Raw genomic sequence first — 20,202 nt, 5'->3', positions numbered from 1 at the left:
CTCTTCTTTCTCATCCTTCCATTCTCCCCATTGCTCTTCCCATTTCATTTCTACAGCAGAGTAGATTTGAGCAGATAAGAGCAGTGTTTTCCTATGCAGAAGTAATTTATTTTTTAAACATAAAAAGATACCATGTTGAGTCCATGGATGATTCCACCTTCTCCTCCATCTGCAATCAGAAAAAAGGAAATAAAGTTTTAATAGGCTCCAGGTCGGCAACCTGACATGGCTTGGCATAAAATCACGATTGTTCTTATGCTTCTGAGGATGGAAAGGGGGTGAGAACCATACTGTGACTGAGCTTTGCAGTTGGCTGTGGAGGGAAAGGGGTGGAATTAATCTGGATGTGTGAGGTAATTTAATGGTTGCCCTATATCCTACTAGCAGTACTGTTCTTTCTAGAAAGCACTGCAAATACCAGTCATAATAAAACTGAGGAAGAGTGAAGATGTTTGTTTTAAACTACCAACCAAATTATTCAAATTATCTAAAATATTGTTTCCTTGTATTGCTGCTGGGAGATGGCATTTTATTTTCCCAACATGTTTTCTTCAGTTGTTTTTTTTGTTGTTGCTGTCTTTAAAAAAAATTATAAACTCCTTTAACTTCCCTGCAGCCTTGGGAAATGCTAAAAACTGCTGCTGTTGTACCATATTTGTGACTTGTTTGGGAACATTACCTAGCCAGCTGGCTCCAGACTGGAAAATTGTGATAATTGGGCAAATTAATAAGCATTAATTGTTCTGGAAACTTTTAGCGAACAGGGCTGGGGCTCAAGAGGGAAAGAATAAGGACAAAATTAGAAGGTCTAAACAATGAGACAGCTGGCTACTGTGGGCTGTGTGCTTCCAAGCACGCTGGCACTCCAGAAGAAGACGGTGCTAATTTACCAGCTGAAGCCACTGATTCCAGATGCTGATTACATTAAGCATGAGCACGCTGAGGACATAAGAAAGTTGTATACCTATATGCTGTGGTTGGTAGCATGAGACAGCAAGGCAAGGATGCAACTACAAAAAGTGCATTCAGCGGGTAGCATACAAGTACCCAGGAGTGCAAAAATGCATTAGTTTTTGCTGCAAATTAGATGGGACACTCTTGCAATAGGATCCTCTGAACTACAGCAATTATCACATGCAATGCAGCATTATGTCAATAATAATCTTTCTTGTTACTGGACAATTGCCATCTCTTTTTCTATAATTGTGTCACTCCACTTTTACTATCTCAGCACTGGCTGCCTATTGTCTATGTGATCAGTTTTAAGCTTCTTATTTTAGCCTATCAGGCTTTTTTTTATTCTGGCCAGCCATTATATTTAGTGAATCATCTTATTCTTTGTGTTCCCGCTTGAGTATTACACACCTCACAAGATAATCTCCTTGTGTTCCCCCTCCTACTGTGATCCATCCATCTAGCTTTTACTTATTTAGCATCACTCTCGTGGAGAGTTGTGAAATGGTCTTTGCTTCTTATATCAAATTTAAGAGAAGGATAAAGACCTGGGGCCCAATATTCAAATTATTTATGCTCCTAATTTTAAGAGTTATGCTTTTCTCCTGGCCTCTTTGAAAATGTACTAGGGCTGGTGCTTAAGTTTACAGTATACTCAAAATTTCACTAAACTGCTAAATTTAGGAGCATTAAAAGGGTTGATGACAGATGTGGACTGGGGTGGGGGGGGGGGGGGGGGAAGGAGATTAGAACTGATTTTTAGCACTGAGTTCATAAATTAGGCTCATAAACTCAGACCTGAATGTATAACAGTGGCATATGGTCCTAGAAAACAAATGGGCAAGCAGTCCACTAGTCCCAACAGAATGGAAGATGCAGAAGCAGACAGGGTGAGAGATCAATGACAACCTTTATTGTAAAACGCAGGTAAAAAAACTCATGTGGGATATAAATGTCAAAAATAAATAAATAAAACAATACAATACTAGTAAACATAAATACATAAATTAAAATATGCATAAAACGATATACATATACATCAAATAGATAAATAAATAAAGTTACTTAAATCAATAAACACTTAGGGCCCTGTTTACTAAGGTGTGCTATGGTTTGTAGCGCGTGCACAAAATTAACATGCGCTGTGTAGGCACCCATAGGAATATTGTGGGCACCTAAGCAGCGCACACTAATGGTTAGCATGCGCTAGAAGCACTAACGCGCCTCTAGCACGGCTTAGTAAACAGGGCCCTTAGTGACAGTGATATACAAACAAGTGCATATAAAATGTCTGGGAAGCCAGTTGCAACATACCCTCAAGGAGTAATCCTGTCACTTTCCTGAAGGTGGAAAACCTAAGGTAGGGTACTACCAACACCCAGGAAAACAGAAACAAAGGAGTGTAAATGTTAAGGTTAGATTTTAAAAAATATACCATATACAGTATGTTCCAAATCAAAAAGAAAGTGAAAATCTTACCAGAGCATTCGGTACAGAGAGGATCTCTACTCGTTCACAGCATATACTGTTTTCTGCCTTTAAGTCCTGTCTGGGTCACATGACATGTTGTCAGTCATAGTAAACTTTGTTAACACAAAAAAGGCACACAACGATTATCTATAATCAATTGAAAAAGTGTTATTAAAAAAACAAAAAGCAAAAACATATCTTTTTAAAACATAACTGCACCAACATCCTTAATCCAAAAAAGCGTGTTTAAAGCATTTTTAAAAAAATGCAATTAAAAATTGGATCCAAGATGGCTGCTGTTATGAAAAGATTATGTAAAACTTTGACTTGTACAATTCATAAATGGCATTAATTAGAATTTATGCGCACAACTTGCTAATCGTATTTTCTAAAGTGGTGCACATAAATTTTAATGCACGCTGCCAAAAAGGAGGCACGGCCATGGACAGACTATGGGCATTCTAAAAATCTGTGTGCACGGTTATAGAATGCACCTGGTTTGCGCCTAACTTGGGCACCGGTATTTACACAAAGTTTTACTTGGCGTAAATGGATGTGCCTAGAACTGGCTTGGTGTGTCCTGAAGATAGGGTTGAGAACCCCTGATGTTTTGTTTTTATTATTTATTTATTTATTAGGATTTATTTACCGCCTTTTTGAGGGAATTCACTCAAGGCAGTGTACAGTAAGAATAGATCAAGCATGAGCAATAGACAATTACAGCAGTAAAAATATTCAAAAACAATACAAAGTATGGCATGGTATACTATTTACAATTGAAAATCTAAACACAGCCTCACACTGGCTATGCATATATGCTGTTAACACTCACACTGTTACTGACCTATCTCCCATATAATGATTGAGAAAAAAGGCCTCAGTATCGCCACCCAGCCAGCCCGACACTGCAGACTATAAGGCGTAGGCCCGGCACACCATCATTTGGCTTAGAAAAAAAGCTCCATCTACTACCATTAAGGTTACTTCTCTGTATAATGAATATGGAATCTCAACTTTTCACAATTCCTCAAATAACAGTCGTGTGTGTCAAAACCTGTATAGATCAATTATTTACTGATTAAATGTCTTACTGATACAATCCTTATCATGCATATAACATCCTTCTTCTCAGCCCTGGTGTTCCACCAGATATCACTTAGCTCTTAATCCAAACGCCATAGTGTTCTGTTCTCATCGGTACCACCAGCTGATCAACCCGACAGGGAGCCCCCGTTTCGCTATTGCTGCGTCAGGGGTTTTACAGTTGTATCCAGATGTATCCAAATATTTGATCCTGTGTTTACTCTGCTGTATCCAAAAACCAAAAGCAAGCAGGTTTTGACTATTTACAATGTCAACACAATACGTAATAGAATATTATAGGTAATAGAAGGGTAAGAAAGTAGCAAGAGTTAGAAAGTAAGGTGATTGATTTAAAGAAAGTTGCACATGAGGTCAGAGAAATGGTTAAATGGTGATACCTCACTATGGGGTCCTTTTACGAAGCTGCTGCAAAGGGGGGCCTGCTCTGGCATTGGCACATGTTTTTGATGCATGCCGAGGCCCCCTTTTACCGCAGCAGGTAAAAGGCAGGTTTAAAAAAAAAATGAAGTGAAGCACTTGCCACATGCTCTTTTCAGGTGGGAGCACTTACTGCTGAGGTGGCAGTAAGAGCTCCCACGCTACCCCGGCAGTAACCAGGCAGCATGCAGCACTGCCCAATTACCGCTGGGTACACACCGGCGGTACAAAAATACAAATATTTTTGTAGAGCCAGAAATGGTGCACGCTGGGGGTGGGAACTACTGCTAGGCTGCTGCGGTAAACCAGTGGTACTTCCGTTTTAGCAAGCAGTAAGCCCGCGTTGGGCTTACCGCCGCTTTGTAGAAGGGCTCCTGTAATATTTGTGGTGCTGTCCAGTATGGTGAGTTCTGCAAATTAGCAGGTAATCAAGTACCATCTCCAGAGACCTTCCCTTTAGTCTGTCTGTTGAGCTCTAGTCTTGTCTCATTGTCATATTTGGGTTTTGTTTGTATTGTTTTTCTAGGTGTTCCTCACTGAGGAGCCCTGCAAGAATTTCCAGGTTCTGGTAGCATACTGCATAATGCACAAATTGAAGCCACAGATCATCCAGCAAAGCTTGGACACCAATGAAATATTACAGGTACAAAATGACATAGGCAGAGGGTGGCAAAGCAGCCTATATTAAGATGATATGCTCCAAACTCTTTTATGATAATAATAGCTGTGCCGATCAAGCTGACTTCTGTTTGGAAAACTGAACCTCCTGTTTGTTTATTTATTTATTTATTGCATTTGTATCCCACATTATCCCACCTCTTTGCAGGCTCAATGTGGCTTACAATTCAACATGGGTACTGGAAATAGAAGAGAATATACATTTGGTTTTACAGAGGGTTATTTGTTACATGGTGGTGAAATACATGATAGTATTAAAGCAAAAAACATTATAAGACAATTCTAGAAGTTATAAAGAATATACAGTTACACATGTATAAGTCTGGGTTCAAGGATTTTTTTTTTAACAGAGGGGCCCTTTTACTAAGCCGCTTAGGCGTCTATGCATGCCAAATTGGAGTTACCGCCCGATTACCACGTGGCCCTTGCAGTAATTTCAATTTTGGTGCACGTCCGTTATGCACGTCTGAAAAATATTTTTTGTTTTGGCATTTGATGTGCATAGGTCATTACCACCCAGATTCTTTACTGCTAAATCAAAGGCTGGTGGTAAGGTCTCAGACCCAAAATTGACGTATGGCAATTTTGATTTTGCTGCACGTCCATTTTCAGCAAAAAAAAGGCCTTTTTTACAGATGCGCTAAAAAATGGATTGGTACGCACCCAAAACCTGCACCTACACTACCGCAAGCCATTTTTCAGCAAGCCTTTGTAAAAGGACCCCTTAGTTTTTAATAAATAATACAAAGACAACCATTGCATAAGAAACAAAAGAAAATTACAAATATAAGATTTTAAAAAATACCCTCAATCATATTGGCGCTTCTGGAATAACAGTCCTCAACGAAGAGAACCAAGTGGGGAAATCTCAGAGGAGATTAGATACATAACCATAATATATATATAGGAACTGTGTGCAGTGGTGCCTATCTCGTTACATACAACCTGAATGCAATGATGTCTAACACCCTGAAATCAAAATTACACAGCTCCTTTCTCCTCCAAAAAGAACCTCGACTGTACTGGGTCAAAAAAGACATATTTCTAGAGGGCATTGGCTGACCAAAGGCTGACACTATTTTGTTGTATGGATCGTACAGTCAGAGTCAGCACATTTTGAAAAACAGCAGCAGCAAAGCAGAAGCCACTGGGGATTACTCTTGCTCCATTTAAACTCAGAGATGGTATCAGATAAGGTCAGAGGAGATAGGAAGGGTTAGGAGAGAAGCAATTTTTGCTGATTGGGTAGGTGACCATATTTGGTTTTGTTTCTTCATTTGTTAGTTTTGCATAAATGAAATGAAATAAACAGAACAAAGGGGTCGATATTCAACGTGATTTAATCAACCAGAAATGGCTCCTGGTCAGTTAAATCGCCTGCTCAGGGCTAACTGGTCATTTTCAACAGCACTTAATCAGTTAGCACCACTGAAAATAACCAGTTAGTGCCTAACTGCAAAATCGGTTATTTGGGGGGCGTTCTGAGGGCGGAGTTGGCACGTGCCCGGTTAAGTGCTGATAGTCATCACTTAACCGGCCAGGTTAACTTCATAAATGGCTGCTCTATCTTTATGCGGTAATCTACAGCCGATTAAATGCTGAATAACTGACTTAACTGGCTATGAGTTATCCAGCTCCAGAAGCCTGGACAGGGCCCAGCATTGAATATCTGGGAATAACACTGCCGGCTGAATATCGACCCCAAAATATTTTTCCTTTGTGATTTAACAGAAGGTATAGTAGATCAGTGGGGTGATTCACTCACTGAATAAGGCTGACAGGCCTCTCTGTGGATGGGTTTCCACTGTCCTCTTACACTTCACTAGAACATGAGCTAGGACAATATCAGACAGCATTCTCTCACTGACAAGCTGAGTCTGAGACAAATTTAAATCACTCTCTCTGTTCTGGTTCTACAAAGGTCAGATTTATTTTTAAAAGAGGATATTTACACAAGACCAGATCCACAAGTGAAATTACAGTGAATGTTTTTCTGTATTTGCTGTTAGACATTTGGTTCAACACAGTGTCATAGCTACTGAAGGGGGGACCTGGGCCCCCTAAAATTGGATTTGAGGTCCTCCAAGGGCTGCTGGTTTGGCTGCTGGGGGTTCCCAAGCTCCGCCAGCAGAAACCTTCCTCCACATTGTTCAGTGCCACATGCCACTTGCCCTACTTCCCCCCTGCGGCGCACACATACTCAGTTCTAGTGGAATTGAATATTTGTGAGGTTTTGCGTAAGCTCAATTTCATTAAAACCGAGCATGCACGCCACGGGGGGAAGCAGGGCAGGCAGCATGTGGCAGCAAACAGCGCTGGAGGAAGGTTTCTGCTGGCAGGGCGTGGGGACCACCACCAGCTCAGGTATGTGGGGTTGCAGTGAGTGCAGAGAGCAGAGGGGAGGCAAGGCAAAATGTGCACCCCCACTTTGGGCTCAGCCTCCTCCTTCAAATTGAGGTCTGGCTACCCATCTGGTTCAATAGGAAATCATATTGCTTCTCAAGTTACTGTGCTGAGGAACTAAGCTATGCCTGAGTAACAATAAAGACTTCATTCCAACAAGGGTAGTTATAGTGAGTGCTGGAAACTCTGCCCCCAAGAGCCAAGGGAAGTCTCCAGACCACACCTTAAGTCCCATACAAACTCATAGCTCAACTCATTACCCCAGTTAAGGAAGATTCGCTACTAACAGTCCTCAAAGGTCACAAGCCAGAATGATTCCAGGAAGAAGAAGAGGCATCCAGATTATTCTATATGAACCTCCTAGGGGCATTTGCAAAACACAGGCTAGGAGCCATTTGAGAGGCTGGAATCCTCCATTTGATTATATCCCAGCCTCCTCCTGCAGAATCACACTGACCTCTTATCAAGAGCCCTCTGATAGTCCAAATACACAACCACACAGATGAGAGTGTTAGTAGTAAAACTGAGAGATTAAGATCATATTCCACATACCCTGGCTTAGGAGTGAAGTTCATAACTGTCATGGCACATGCAGAACTAACTCATCGGACATTGTCCCCTTGAGTGAAAAATGTTAAAAGATAACATTCTTGGAACACAAGGGTCCTCATCACTGCAGGAGGAGCTGCTGCTCATAGTATGACATGATTACAATGGCGGTGGTCATGAAAGGATTTTTCAGCACTGATTCTCAACTAAATGCTTATTTATTTGGATTTTGCTCACACCTTTTTCAGTAGTAGCTCAAGGTGAGCTACATTCATTTACAGTGGACATTCCCTCTCCCTGGAGGGATCACAATCTAATTTTGTACCTGAGGCAATATTTCATATATTGAATTTTACTGAAGAAATAATTTCACCGATTTTTACTACTTTTAGTTAGTTCAGTGGTTCCCAAACCTGTCCTGGGGACTCCCCAGCCGGTCAGGTTTTCAGGATATCCACAATGAATATTCATGAGAGAGATTTGTATGCACTATCTACACTGCATGAAAATCTCTCTCATGAATGTTCATTGTGAATATCCTGAACATCTGTCAGCTGGGGAGCACCCAGGACAGGTTTGGGAACCACTCAACTAACTAAAAGTAGTAAAAACTGGTAAAATTATTTCTTCAGTAAAAGTAAATATAAGAAATATTTCCTATACAAGTAAAAGTGAAAAAACCTTTACTTAAGTGCAGTAATTAGGTCAGAGTTTTAGCACTAAACTCATGAATTAAACTCATAAATCTAGGCCTAAATTTATAAGCATGTATTTTAAGCTCCCAAATTAAGAGGACTTTTCAACTGAAATAGGGCAAAAATTTAGGAGCATAACCTAAGAGGCCCTTTTATTAAGCAGTGCTAAAAAATGGCCTGTGTCATTCCCAGCGTGGATCTTTCACACACGCTAAGACCACTTTTAACACTGACAGGAAATGGCTGACTTTTCTATTTTGGCAATAATGGCCATGCGCTAATTTTCCCATCAGTATGTGAGCACTTACTGACACCTGTTTTATAGGCGGTAAGGGCTCACAAACTAATCAGCGCGCAGCAATGTAGATGTATGATCCGATTAGCGCACGACACTCTTCTCCCCACCCCCAGACCTACCTCCAGCACTAAAAATTAAAACCTGAGTGCACCCTGTGGTAGTGCATTTTAACCTCCAGTAAGCATGCGCTAATGCTTACTGCAGCTTTGTAAAAAGGTCCCTAAATTCAGAAGCTCAGCTTTTCTTGAATAATAGGCCCGGTGTCTAAATGTCAAAATTAAACAAACGGTGTGCCACAAGGATCTGCCCTTTTGAAAGCCTTGTTTAACATTTATTTGGCTCCATTCTGTAAATTATTGTGAGATATGCATATTGGACTGGATTCTATGTATCACGCCTAAAACTTCAGTGCCGAAATGAAACTCGCCTAAGTACATTCTATAAAGTATGCCTTAATTTCAGCATACTTTACAGAATAATCTGTGCGGTATACAGAATACAGTGAGCGGCCATGACAGCATCTAACTCTAGGTGTAACTATTTACGTCAAGTAAAACTTGGTGTAAATGATATATTCTATAACCCTGCATGTAATATTCCAGAATACCCGTGTCTCACCTATTCCACAACCATAGCCACTCCCCCTTTTTGGCAGCATGCATTAGAATTTAGATTCACCACTTTGCAGAATACACTTAGCAGGTAATACGTGTAAATGCTAATTAATGTCAATTAGTGCAGATAATTTATTTATTTGTTGCATTTGTACCCCACATTTTCCCACCTCTTTGCAGGCTCAATGTGGCTTGCATAGTACCGTGAGGTGTTAGCCACCTCCGGTGATGAAACAAATACAGAGTGATGTTACAGAACACTGGAGAATCAAGAGAAGAAGAGTGATATATTGTACATTGTAGGTTATGGCTTTGTTGTGTTGCTGAGTTCAGTTACTTAAGTTGGATCAGTAGTGTATGCCTTTTTGAACATATCGGTCTTTAGTGATTTCCGGAAATTGAGGTGATCCTGCGTTGCCTTTATGGCTTTCGTTAATGCATTCCATAGTTGCGTGCTTATATAGGAGAAGCTGGATCCGTAAATTGATTTGTACTTGAGACCCTTGCAGCTAGGGTAGTGAAGATTTAGGTATGTTCGTGATGTTCTAATTGTGTTTCTGGTTGGTAGGTCTATGAGATCAGCCATATAACTCGGGGCATCGCCATAGATAATCTTGTGTATCAGGGTGCAGATTTTGAAAGTAATATGCTCTTTGATTGGGAGCCCGCTGATTAGCATGTCAACTAATTAGCCACCCCTGTTTACTAAGCCGCACTAGCAACTACCGCGCGGCAATGCCGACACAGCCCATTCAAAGTGAATAGGCTGTGTCGACATTAGCACCCAGCAGCCGCTAGTAAACAGGGCTAAGTTATGCGCATTGTTATGGAATATGCCTCAATTTTTACATGTAAATCTCAGTGTAATATATAGAATTCAGGGGATTGTTTTTAAAATTTATGCTGATGACATTTTATTATATGTTGTCTTTTAATATTAATGATGACTCTGCCGCTTTTCGATCAGTGAAAATTTTATCTTGTATTTCTGGCTGTCTCTCAACCTATGGTCTTGAGATTAATTATCAGATGACCAAGGCAATAATTAAAACTGCTGTGAGGAATTTTAAATGCCCCGCTTTTATTTTGAAATGCATATGTACAAGATATCGGTAAGGACTAAGATTCGTTATCTTGGTATTATTGTGGATACCCATCTTTCCATGCCTTCTGATGTACTGAAGGTGCTATGTGCTGCATTTTTAAATTACTAATGGTATGTGGTCTTGAAATGATTTTTTTGAACGCAGAAGATTTTTGTATGGTGGTGCAGTGATTAGTGCTACCATACCTAGATTATTCTAACATTTTATATTTTGGTTTTCAAACTATAGCTGATTAAACTGTTGCAGACTGCAGAATGCAGCAGTTCCATTTTTTAAAAATCAATTCTAGAATCAATCTATAAATACAATACTTGATAAAGAAAAGCACATTAAGTAATCCCAACAGATGAGCGAAAAAGTTAATAAAAGAAATTAAATAATGCTACACGTTCCATCATATGGAGGACAATCAAGGAGAAAACCCTGACGCTAGGGAATAAGAAGAAATGAAGAAAAAAAAATGAGAAAAGAAAAACTCCTGAAGAGGGATTTGTAATCATCACACTTAGGGCCTCGTTTATCAAGCTGCATAGCGGCTCCTGGTGCAGTAATACCGACAAAGCCCATTCACTTTGAATGGGCTCCGTCAGCATTGCCATGCAGGAAACACTAGCGCAGCTTGATAAAAGAGACCCTAAATTCCCAAATCCCTCAGCTGCCCTCATCATGAGACACCACAGGAAGTTCCATCTTCCATTTTAACTGTGCTGGGTCAAAGAAAACAAACCTAATAGAGTTAATAATTACCACATATTTACAAGGAAAACGTAGCTAAAATCTGATCCCCAAAGATAACACCTGTGGCCACATAACAAGAAATGTTTTCCTCTGTTCTTGTGTGGCTCTAGTTAAATCAGGAAACATTCAGACTATGAGGCAGATGCAGCAACCAAACGTAAAAAAATCTAAATCGTTAAAGTCCCTAACGATTTTAAAATAACGAAAAATGCACCAAAAAAAAAAGTCACACATGCTGAGATCGCTATTGAAACGTACAATGTATCAAAGAATCACAATACACATCGTTAATCGGCCCCCAAATCATGCGCAGAGCAGCCAAGCGTTATGTTAGCTGCTCTGCGCATGCCACAAACAGTCAAAACACAGTCAAATCACAAGCACATGGCTCCCAAATCAAAACAAAAATAAAAAAAAAGGGTCGGGAGGGGGCAAGGGCGCTCATCAGGAGCGTCCTGTACGGACGGCCTTGCCCCCCCCCCCGCTGCTCCCCACTTTCCGCCGCTCCCCCCACCCCGAAAAAGCAAAATTCAAGCAGCCCCTGCCCCCCTCCCTTCCTCACTACTCTCTCACCTCAGCTCCGCCTCCCGACATCCTCCGTCCTGTGCCCCGCCCCCTTTTGGGGTCGTCGCCGCCATTCCCCTCCTCCATCGGGCCCCCCTCCCTCTTACCGGGCCCGTGCAGCGCCTCTCTCCTCTGTCCGAAGGCGCTGCACGGGCAAGAAGAAAGCCTGATGCCTGCCTTCGCCCAGCTTCGATGGTGCGTCTTTCTCCTGCTGGGCCCGCCCCTGTCTGACGTTGGTAACCTACGTAGGTTACTGACGTCAGACAGGGGCGTGCCCAGCAGGAGAAAGACGCGCCATCGAAGCTGGGCGAAGGCAGGCATCAGGCTTTCTTCTTGCCCGTGCAGCGCCTTCGGACAGAGGAGAGAGGCGCTGCACGGGCCCGGTAAGAGGGAGGGGGGCCCGATAGAGGAGGGGAATGGCGGCGACGACCCCAAAAGGGGGCGGGGCACAGGACGGAGGATGTCGGGAGGCGGAGCTGAGGTGAGAGAATAGTGAGGAAGGGAGGGGGGCAGGGGCTGCTCGAATTTTGCTTTTTCGGGGTGGGGGAGCGGCGGAAAGTGGGGAGCAGCGGGGGGGCAAGGCCGTCCGTACAGGACGCTCCTGATGAGCGCCCTTGCCCCCTCCCGATCCTTTTTTTATTATTATTTATTTATGTGTTTTCTGACGTCCTTTGGACCAATCACAGCGCTTTTAGCTCTGCTAATGCGCTGGGATTGGCTCAAAGTTTGTTTATTTTTTCACTTAATGATTTTTCCTGGCACAGAGCTGTCCTAACGAGTGGTCCAGACCTCTCGTTAGTTTTCCTGCCTTTTTCCTGCGTAAAGGCAATCGGAAAAGGTTAGTGCATGTCGTTTCAATGGGGTTTTCACACTAATTGCTCATCTCCATTCCGTTTTCGTTAGCTGCTGGCTTCCTCGGTAAAAGCCCTTTGATGCATGCAACGGATCAAATTTTCCTCGTTGGAGAGTCATTAAAGGCTCATTTAGCTTTAGTGCATCTGCCTCTATATGACCAAAGATCAGAGCCGCTTATGATCATGGTCATGTGGAAAAAGAAATGTTACTATAAGGGTGACACAGCTTATCAGATTGTTCCAAGCACCCTGTAAGATACAGACTGTCCAAAGAAAGATCCCCCTACCCAGGGGCGAGCACCCCTTTTCTGTATGGCAGAATCAGTCACAGGTTTCCTTTTACAAATCAGCACTGCCACCGGGGTAGCAGTGCACTCAGCAGTAATTCTGAGTTTGGTGCGTGCTGAATCTCACGGTAGAAAATATTTTTATATTTTCTACCGTGGGGGTGTTCCCGGCGGTAATTGGCAGTGTGGCCATGTTGGCCCATGCTACATGGTTACCATGTGGATAGTGTGTGAGTCCTTACCGCTAGGTCAATGGCTGGCGGTAAGGCTCAAGCCGTAAATAGGCGTGCGCTAGTATTAATTTTTCTGCATGACCATTTTGCAGCCCATTAAAAATGGCTTTTTTCCCACATGCGGTAAAAAGTGGCCCAGCATGTGCCACACTACTGCAGGCCACGTTTTACTGCGGCTTTGTAAAAGGACCCCTTAGTAACTATTAGAGAAGGGGGCATTGCATACCTAGGAAGCTGTACAAGTCCTCTATATAATTTTTAAATAAATCTCCCAGAGACAGCACAGTGTTCTTAGGAAAATTAAGAAGCTTCAAATTTAAGAAATGTATGGAATTTTCCAGATTCTCCAATCATCTGCTTGTCTTTCATGAAAATGTACTGTACCTTCTGGAGTTCAGCCATTTCATCCTCAACTTTCTTCAGTCGTTTCCGGGAATGTTTACAATCCAAAACCCCATACAAATTGATCCACTAAAATAATGCATTTCCACCAGTGAAAAAGAACTCAAAGCCAATTAATAAAAGTCAACAATAAATCAACAAAAACATGTTTTATTTCACAAATATCTTGTGTATCAAAATTATGGACCTCAGAAGCCAACCCTCCATAGAAAATGTGTCTTTCTTTTTTTGGCTTTTTTACCTGTTTTGGTAAATTTACTGTAGCTTAGTAAAAGGGCCCCTTAGACAGTTATGTGCTGAATATTGCACTTAACCAGATAAGGGATAGCTGAATTTACAAACCCAGATATTCAATGCTGGTGCCTGTACATGGCCAGCTTAGAATATCTGGGTATAAGACCAGCGGCAGACAAAAAACTGCTGACCGTTGCCGGCTGAATATTTACCCCTACGGCTTTTTCTAGTTGTAGCTATGGAAAAGATTAACAAATTGGGTCCCAAATGAGAAAATGATAAGACAGATGAAGAGGAAGCAAAGGAATGGTGAAGCATGTTATAATATTCCCAGACGCCTTTATAGCTGTAGTGGGAACACTGACTAGCTTGCATTTTCTACCTACAATATAACTATATTTTTCCTTAGATCTGCAGCGATATGACAGACTTGGACGCAGACAAGCTGATCGTTGAAGCCTGCTGTGCTTATTCTACTATTGTGGCAAAAGCAGTATGTAATTAAGACCTATCCCATTTCATTTAATTTGTTTGCTGAGAATCAGGTTTGGGGTGATAATGGTACTGGGTCCTAGTTGATGGTGGATACACAATGGGTTATTACGTTTAAAGCTCAAAAAAGTACAATCTTCTGAATTTTTTAAAATATTGAAACAAATTGACCTGTCTCAAAATTCCAGTGCCTCCTCATCCATTGTGAGGCCTGGCCTGCCTCCAGTCACCCAGAGAATGCTAGAAACTGACAGAGGCCAAGCCAAATCTTGCCAGGACCCAGGTTGCACTAGTGGTCATTCTCCTTCTGTGACTGCTAGATAGATAGATAGATAGATAGATAGATAGATAGATAGATAGATAGATAGATCCATGCACATATAGGAATCCTTTTACTAAGGTGCACTGAAAAATGGCCTGCGGTAGTGTAGACGCGTGTTTTGGTCGCACGCAGAATTATTTTTCAGCGCACCTATAAAAAATGCCTTTTTAAAATTTTTGCTGAAAATGGACGTGTGGCAAAATGAAAATTGCTGCGCATCCATTTTGGGTCTGAGAGCTTACCGCAAGCCATTGACCCAGCGGTAAGGTCTCACGTGATAACTGTGAGGTAATGGTCTACACACGCCAAATGCCACTTGATGCGCATAGCTGCTGCACATCAGAAAATAAATATTTTTCAGACACACGTAGCGGACGCACGCCAAACTTGAAATTACCGCAAAGGCTTCATAGTAACTGGGCGGTAACTCCAATTTGGCACTCATTGGGCGTGAGTAGGTGCCTACGTAGCTTAGTAAAAGCGTCCCATAGATAGATAGATATAGATATATATCCATGCGCATATAGCACTCCCCTCTGAGTGGAGAGCAAACAAGAACTTAACCCCTATGGGAACATGTTTAAGTTTATTAAGAAATAGATAACCCGACGAAATTCCAAAAGATGAATCTAAGCGGTTTACAATTGCAAAAACAAAACAGAAAAGAATGCCAAAATAAGATAGGACAGATTAGTCATTTATACAGCAAAAACTACCAAAAGTACAAGTAAAACAAGCAGAAACATCAAGGTTAAAACAATAACAATATATTCTTAGCACTGTATTGGACTGTGATTTGTCTGCAATATGTTGCTGTGTGATACTAAAAAGCAGGCAATTTTTAAATGGTTTCAGCTCTTTCTTGTCTGCTGGCTTTTAATGAGTGGATAGTCTTGTCAAAACAAGTGTTATTTTTTACCTTTTATAAACTTTACTCTTACAATATGTGACTCTGAACAAAATTGCAGGTGCAGAGGTATAATGTTTCTAATCCATCTTTGGCAGCCCTGTGTTTTTCAAGAGCTTTATGTTTTAAGTTGTTTTTAATATTGTTTTATGTTTATTTGATGGTTTATGTATATTTTGATGATTTTAATCTTCCTTGGTTTTTATGGTGTAATATAAATAAACCATACATAACACCACAGACAAGATTGTCATCTGTTTTTTATTTATAAAAATCTTTTAGTTGTATAAAGATTTGTGACTATCTACTTCAGCCCTTTGTAGAAAAGGTGGTCTTGATGTGATCTTTGAGATATTTAAGGTAGGTAGCCCCTATTTCTTGGTTACTGACTGTCTGTTGTTCGGTATGGACTGTGTTGAAATTAAATCCCCTGAGGCAGGCTTGATGCTGAGGAAAAACCAAACAGTGGAGAACAAGCAAAAACAAAACACACAGGGTTTTTTTTTACTAATGCATGCTCATGTTTTTAGCGTACGCTAAAATTGGGTGCATGCTAAACATTAGAGATGTCCATAGGAATGCGTTGGCATCTCTAATGTTTAGTGCATGCCTACTTTTAGCGCGCGCTAAAACGTGAGCGTGCCTTACTAAAAGACCCCCTCAATGAAGTGTGAAATCATTAAAATAATCAAGGCTTGATGCCAAAACATGTTGGGTGTGTGATTCAGACATAGACACGTTTAATGTATATGTTGTATGAGAATAAGTAGATGCTGTACTGTTTCCATAAGTTATTTTTTTAAGTTTTGAAATTAAAAAACATTGTTTACTTAGCTGGTTCAAATGTTTTCAGATTTTGTATCACCTTGCTTTTTGCTGGTCAATATTTAGCCAGCGGCAGTCAGTGTTTTTTTTTATGGTTCAACATTTTTATTGATGACTTCTCATAATAAATACAGTCAACAATCTCAGTACAGAAGAAATGACCATCTCTGGCTAAATTAATGCCAGGTCACGTTGAATATGTTTATGTTTATTAGATTTATTATATACTGCCTTTCTGAGTATCTGGGTATGATGGGACATGCCTTGGCCATTAGACAATTATCTTGTATTAGAGGATCTTTCTCCCCTCCCCCTCTCCCCTCCTGCAGATGTTAGTAAATTGACTGTAGAGTCCTTTAAATACACTTTGGAGACAATTTTCCAAATGATCAACATTGATGAAAAGATCATTCATATGCTTTATACTGTGCAAGATGTGTGCTTTGAAATATGCCATGGGTAAAAAGCAAGTACCATCATTTGCACTCACTTTTTTTGCAGGAAAGATTTTTCTACTAAACCACATGCAGAGATTTACAAGTGCAACATATGCACGTATCTTTCCTTCTCTGACCTCAAAGCACCCCCCCAGAAACACTGCTTCTCAATGCAGCTAAAAGGACCCATGTTGTTCAACCACACACAAACTGTTAGCGGCACTGAGGAAAAACATTTCTTACCTGCTTAAGTCACTTTGAAATTTGATCTCTATATAAAAACTCACTGTGTGAAAGATTTTCTGAAGTATGAACATCAAGGTACCTTTTCTGGCTTAGAAATTGTGGGTTGATATAGTATTCATATTACACTGCTCATACAAATGTAGCAATGCCCTGTACAATAGAAAACAGGAACCATCTTGTCACTGTCCTTAGGAGTCTTACATGGTACATTTTCTGTGATCTTTACAAATTCAGGTTGAACTCCTTTGAAGACACAGAACCAGTGGCAAAGAGAGAGAAAGGGAAGACAGAACAAGAGGGCAGTCCGAGGAGCTGGGAGAACAACATTTGATTTCTACCAATAAATTAGAGAGCCAAGTCTTGATATGAAGTGACTTTGTTGTGGAAAACAATTCCAGTTTGTTGTAATGTTGTGTTAGTTTTGGCTACCCTACAGTTAATTTGAATCAGGAAAACCCTAACATTTCAAATGCATGAGACTAAATAACTTTTTTTTTTAGGGGGGGGGTGCAGTGGCTATTAAGGCAGAAAAATGGGTAATCGGTTTCACTGAAAATACTTCTGTCACAAAATGCCTAGCCATCCGCCTGGGGCTACTCCGCAGTCACTTAGAAGGTCTATCCCCAGCACAGCTCAGATCCGCCTGCTCCTGCCACTTGTGCTCTACACTAGCACCCTCCTCCCACTAACTGGGTCCCAACCGCCTCTGGGTGAGCCTCCCATTCTCAAAGTATTCTCCAGTGATTTCTAGGTTACTGGGGCCACACTCTCAGTGGTCCCACAGTTCCTAGAAAGCACTAACATACCCAAAACAGAAACCACCAGGATTCTTTATCAGTCCAGACAAGCAGAGGCAATAAGCTAAAATGTTTATTGTCATGAAACATAAGAACAATGAACAGAAAAGGTGCAATCAGCAAACAAATAACAGGTAACTGCAATAGGATTACTTATAAACATTTGTTTACTATCTAAATAGTACCTGGGGAGTTTAGGATATATAGCTGCTCACAGGTTATCAAATATAACTGTTCACAGGGCCTCAGCAATGAGATCTTTCTCTCTCTTCTCCCTGGCTAAGACTGAGGAAAAAGCCAATACATCCTAGATGAATTTGAGCTCCTGGGCCAATCAGAGCCTAGAACAACATTTTCAAAAGTATACTGCATCTTACTTCCTATCTGTGTCAGACTAAAGAAAAAACAGTCATTTCTCTACACAAGCTTTAAAGTAAGGAAACACCAAACAGTGGAGAACAAGCAAAAACAAAACACACAGGGGGTCTTTTACTAAAGCGCGCTCATGTTTTTAGCACATGCTAAAATTGGGTGCACACTAAACATTAAAGATGTCCATAGGAATGCATTGGCATCTCTAATGTTTAGCTGGCCAATAGAAGAAATACACTTCAAGAATTACTTAAGGTAGTTTTACAGGCTTAAAAAACCCCTGTTTTGTCACATCTTCCTTTCTGGAACTCTGCAGTAGAGAGCTGCATGGGAATGGGGATTGTAGGAACCTCGTGGAACCCGTAGTATTCCTACAGGGATGGAAGAAGTTGCTGCGGGATTCTCATGAGAGTGTAGACAAAATCTCTGGTGACACCAGAATTAGGCTTGGAATGCACTAAGTGTGGCACCTGGAGTACCAGAATGAGGCTTGGAATACACTGAGAGAGACAATTGGATTGCCAGAATGAGGCCTGGAATATGCAGAGAGGAAGTCAAAACACCATACTAAGGCTTAGAACACTCATTGGTTGAACAGTGAATACTATCGAAAAAAAATGCAGGAGGCTGTTAGGGTCAGGAGGAAACAGAGGACAGCAAGCTAGTAAGTGATAGCATTGACTCCTGCATGTATGAGTGGGGATAGGGGAGATTAATTGTGGGGATGGAATGGATCTTAGTGGGTACAGGTGGGTATGGGACAGGCAGGGAGGGTAAAATTTCTGTCCCTGTGCAACTCTCTACTCTGCAGCACTGGACTGAGAACCAGGAAAGTTGGCCAAATCATTTTCACCCTTCATTGCCTCTGGTACAAATCATAGAGGCCAATGGTGGATTACCCCAAAGAATGAGATTTACAGGCAATATGTCTGAGGTAAAAATTTACAAAGTTTTACATGTGACCACAATGCAGAAGGAAGTTCAAGGTTATACACTTGAACACTTCTCCTAAAATCTGTGTTTTCATTAGTTTCAGAAGGTATAGCTTTTTCCAGTTCCATCGCTGAATTGGATCTTTCACATTCCAAGTCAGCTGGTCCTGGGGCTGACTCTGGAGATGAGGTGGAGGCAGTGGCGATCCTAGGTCGGCTGTCACTCGGGGCGGATCGCCGCTGCCTACCCCCCCCCCCCCCCCCCCGGGTGCAGCGGCGTCCGTCCCCCCAGGGTGCAGCACGACACCTCCCCCAGTGCATCACCCCCCCCCCAGCGCAATGACACCCCCCTCCCTGGCGCATCAAGCCCGTGCATTCTTGGCTGCTGGAGGGTGCAGAGAGCAGCTGCGCACCTGTCGGCTCTACTGGCTCCCTGCTCCCTCTGCCCCGGAACAGGAAGTAACCTGTTCCGGGGCAGAGAAAGCAGGGAACCAGTAAAGCCGACAGGTGTGCGGCTGCTCTCTGCACCCTCCAGCAGCGTGCACCCAGGGCAGACCGCCCCTACCGCCCCGACCTTGCTATGCCATTGGGTGGAGGAAGTGTTAACAGCCCTCAGGGAGTGCTGAGGCATGGTCATCACTCAAGGGTGACTCCTAGTAACTGGGTATAGAGCCTCTGATTCAGGGATTCTTAACCAGTGTTGCCTGTACCCTCAAGGGGTGTGGTAAGAGATCAAACAGGGTGCAGAAAAGGGTCTTGAAATCTGAGGCAATTTACTGAAACGTTCTAGACAGAATGAAGACAGTTATTGGTAGTTTTAACTGTGCATTTCTGTAATTTTAATGGCATGTTAGCAATTAGCACTGTTAGCAACTAACAGCGACATATGTAGCTGTCAGTAGTCACTAGTTGACACATGATTTAGGAGGGAAGTGCGAGGATTTCGATGATCAGTTAAAGGGTTTTAGAACCAGAAAAGGTTAAGAACCCCTGCTCTCTTCTGGAAGGAGCACTAATAGATGATGCCTAACCAAGAAAATTCTTATCACTAGGGTGTCAATGAGGAAAATGTAGAAATATGGTACAGCCAGGAGCCCCCACCAGAATGGTGGAAGGCCAAGCCTTAGAGCCCAGGCCATATAGAAACCCTGGTCAGGTCAATAATGTAATGGCTAGTGTGGCTGGAAGCTTGCTGGAAAAGCAGGACACAGTTTTTAGCCCAGATTAAGGCCTAAATGACCTAAAATTGGAAAAGAATAGTCAAGAAATCTG

General features: G+C 41.8%; 1 protein-coding gene across 1 annotated transcript in view; it reads left to right on the top strand.

Annotated features, from left to right (window-relative positions):
- Nucleotides 1–14,126, top strand: part of TBC1D21 (TBC1 domain family member 21) — a 115,631-nt gene extending 101,505 nt beyond the window's left edge. The window contains 2 exon segments of the mRNA XM_030191427.1: nucleotides 4,472–4,588; nucleotides 14,010–14,126. Of these exon segments, the coding sequence (XP_030047287.1) occupies nucleotides 4,472–4,588; nucleotides 14,010–14,126 (234 nt within the window).
- Nucleotides 14,127–20,202: the final 6,076 nt, after the last annotated feature.

Source organism: Microcaecilia unicolor, chromosome 1 (genome assembly GCF_901765095.1).
Source record: "Microcaecilia unicolor chromosome 1, aMicUni1.1, whole genome shotgun sequence".
Classification (NCBI taxonomy): Eukaryota; Metazoa; Chordata; class Amphibia; order Gymnophiona; family Siphonopidae; genus Microcaecilia; species Microcaecilia unicolor.
Note: the sequence above shows the minus strand (reverse complement) of the source record. Positions and strands in the feature narration are given on the sequence as shown.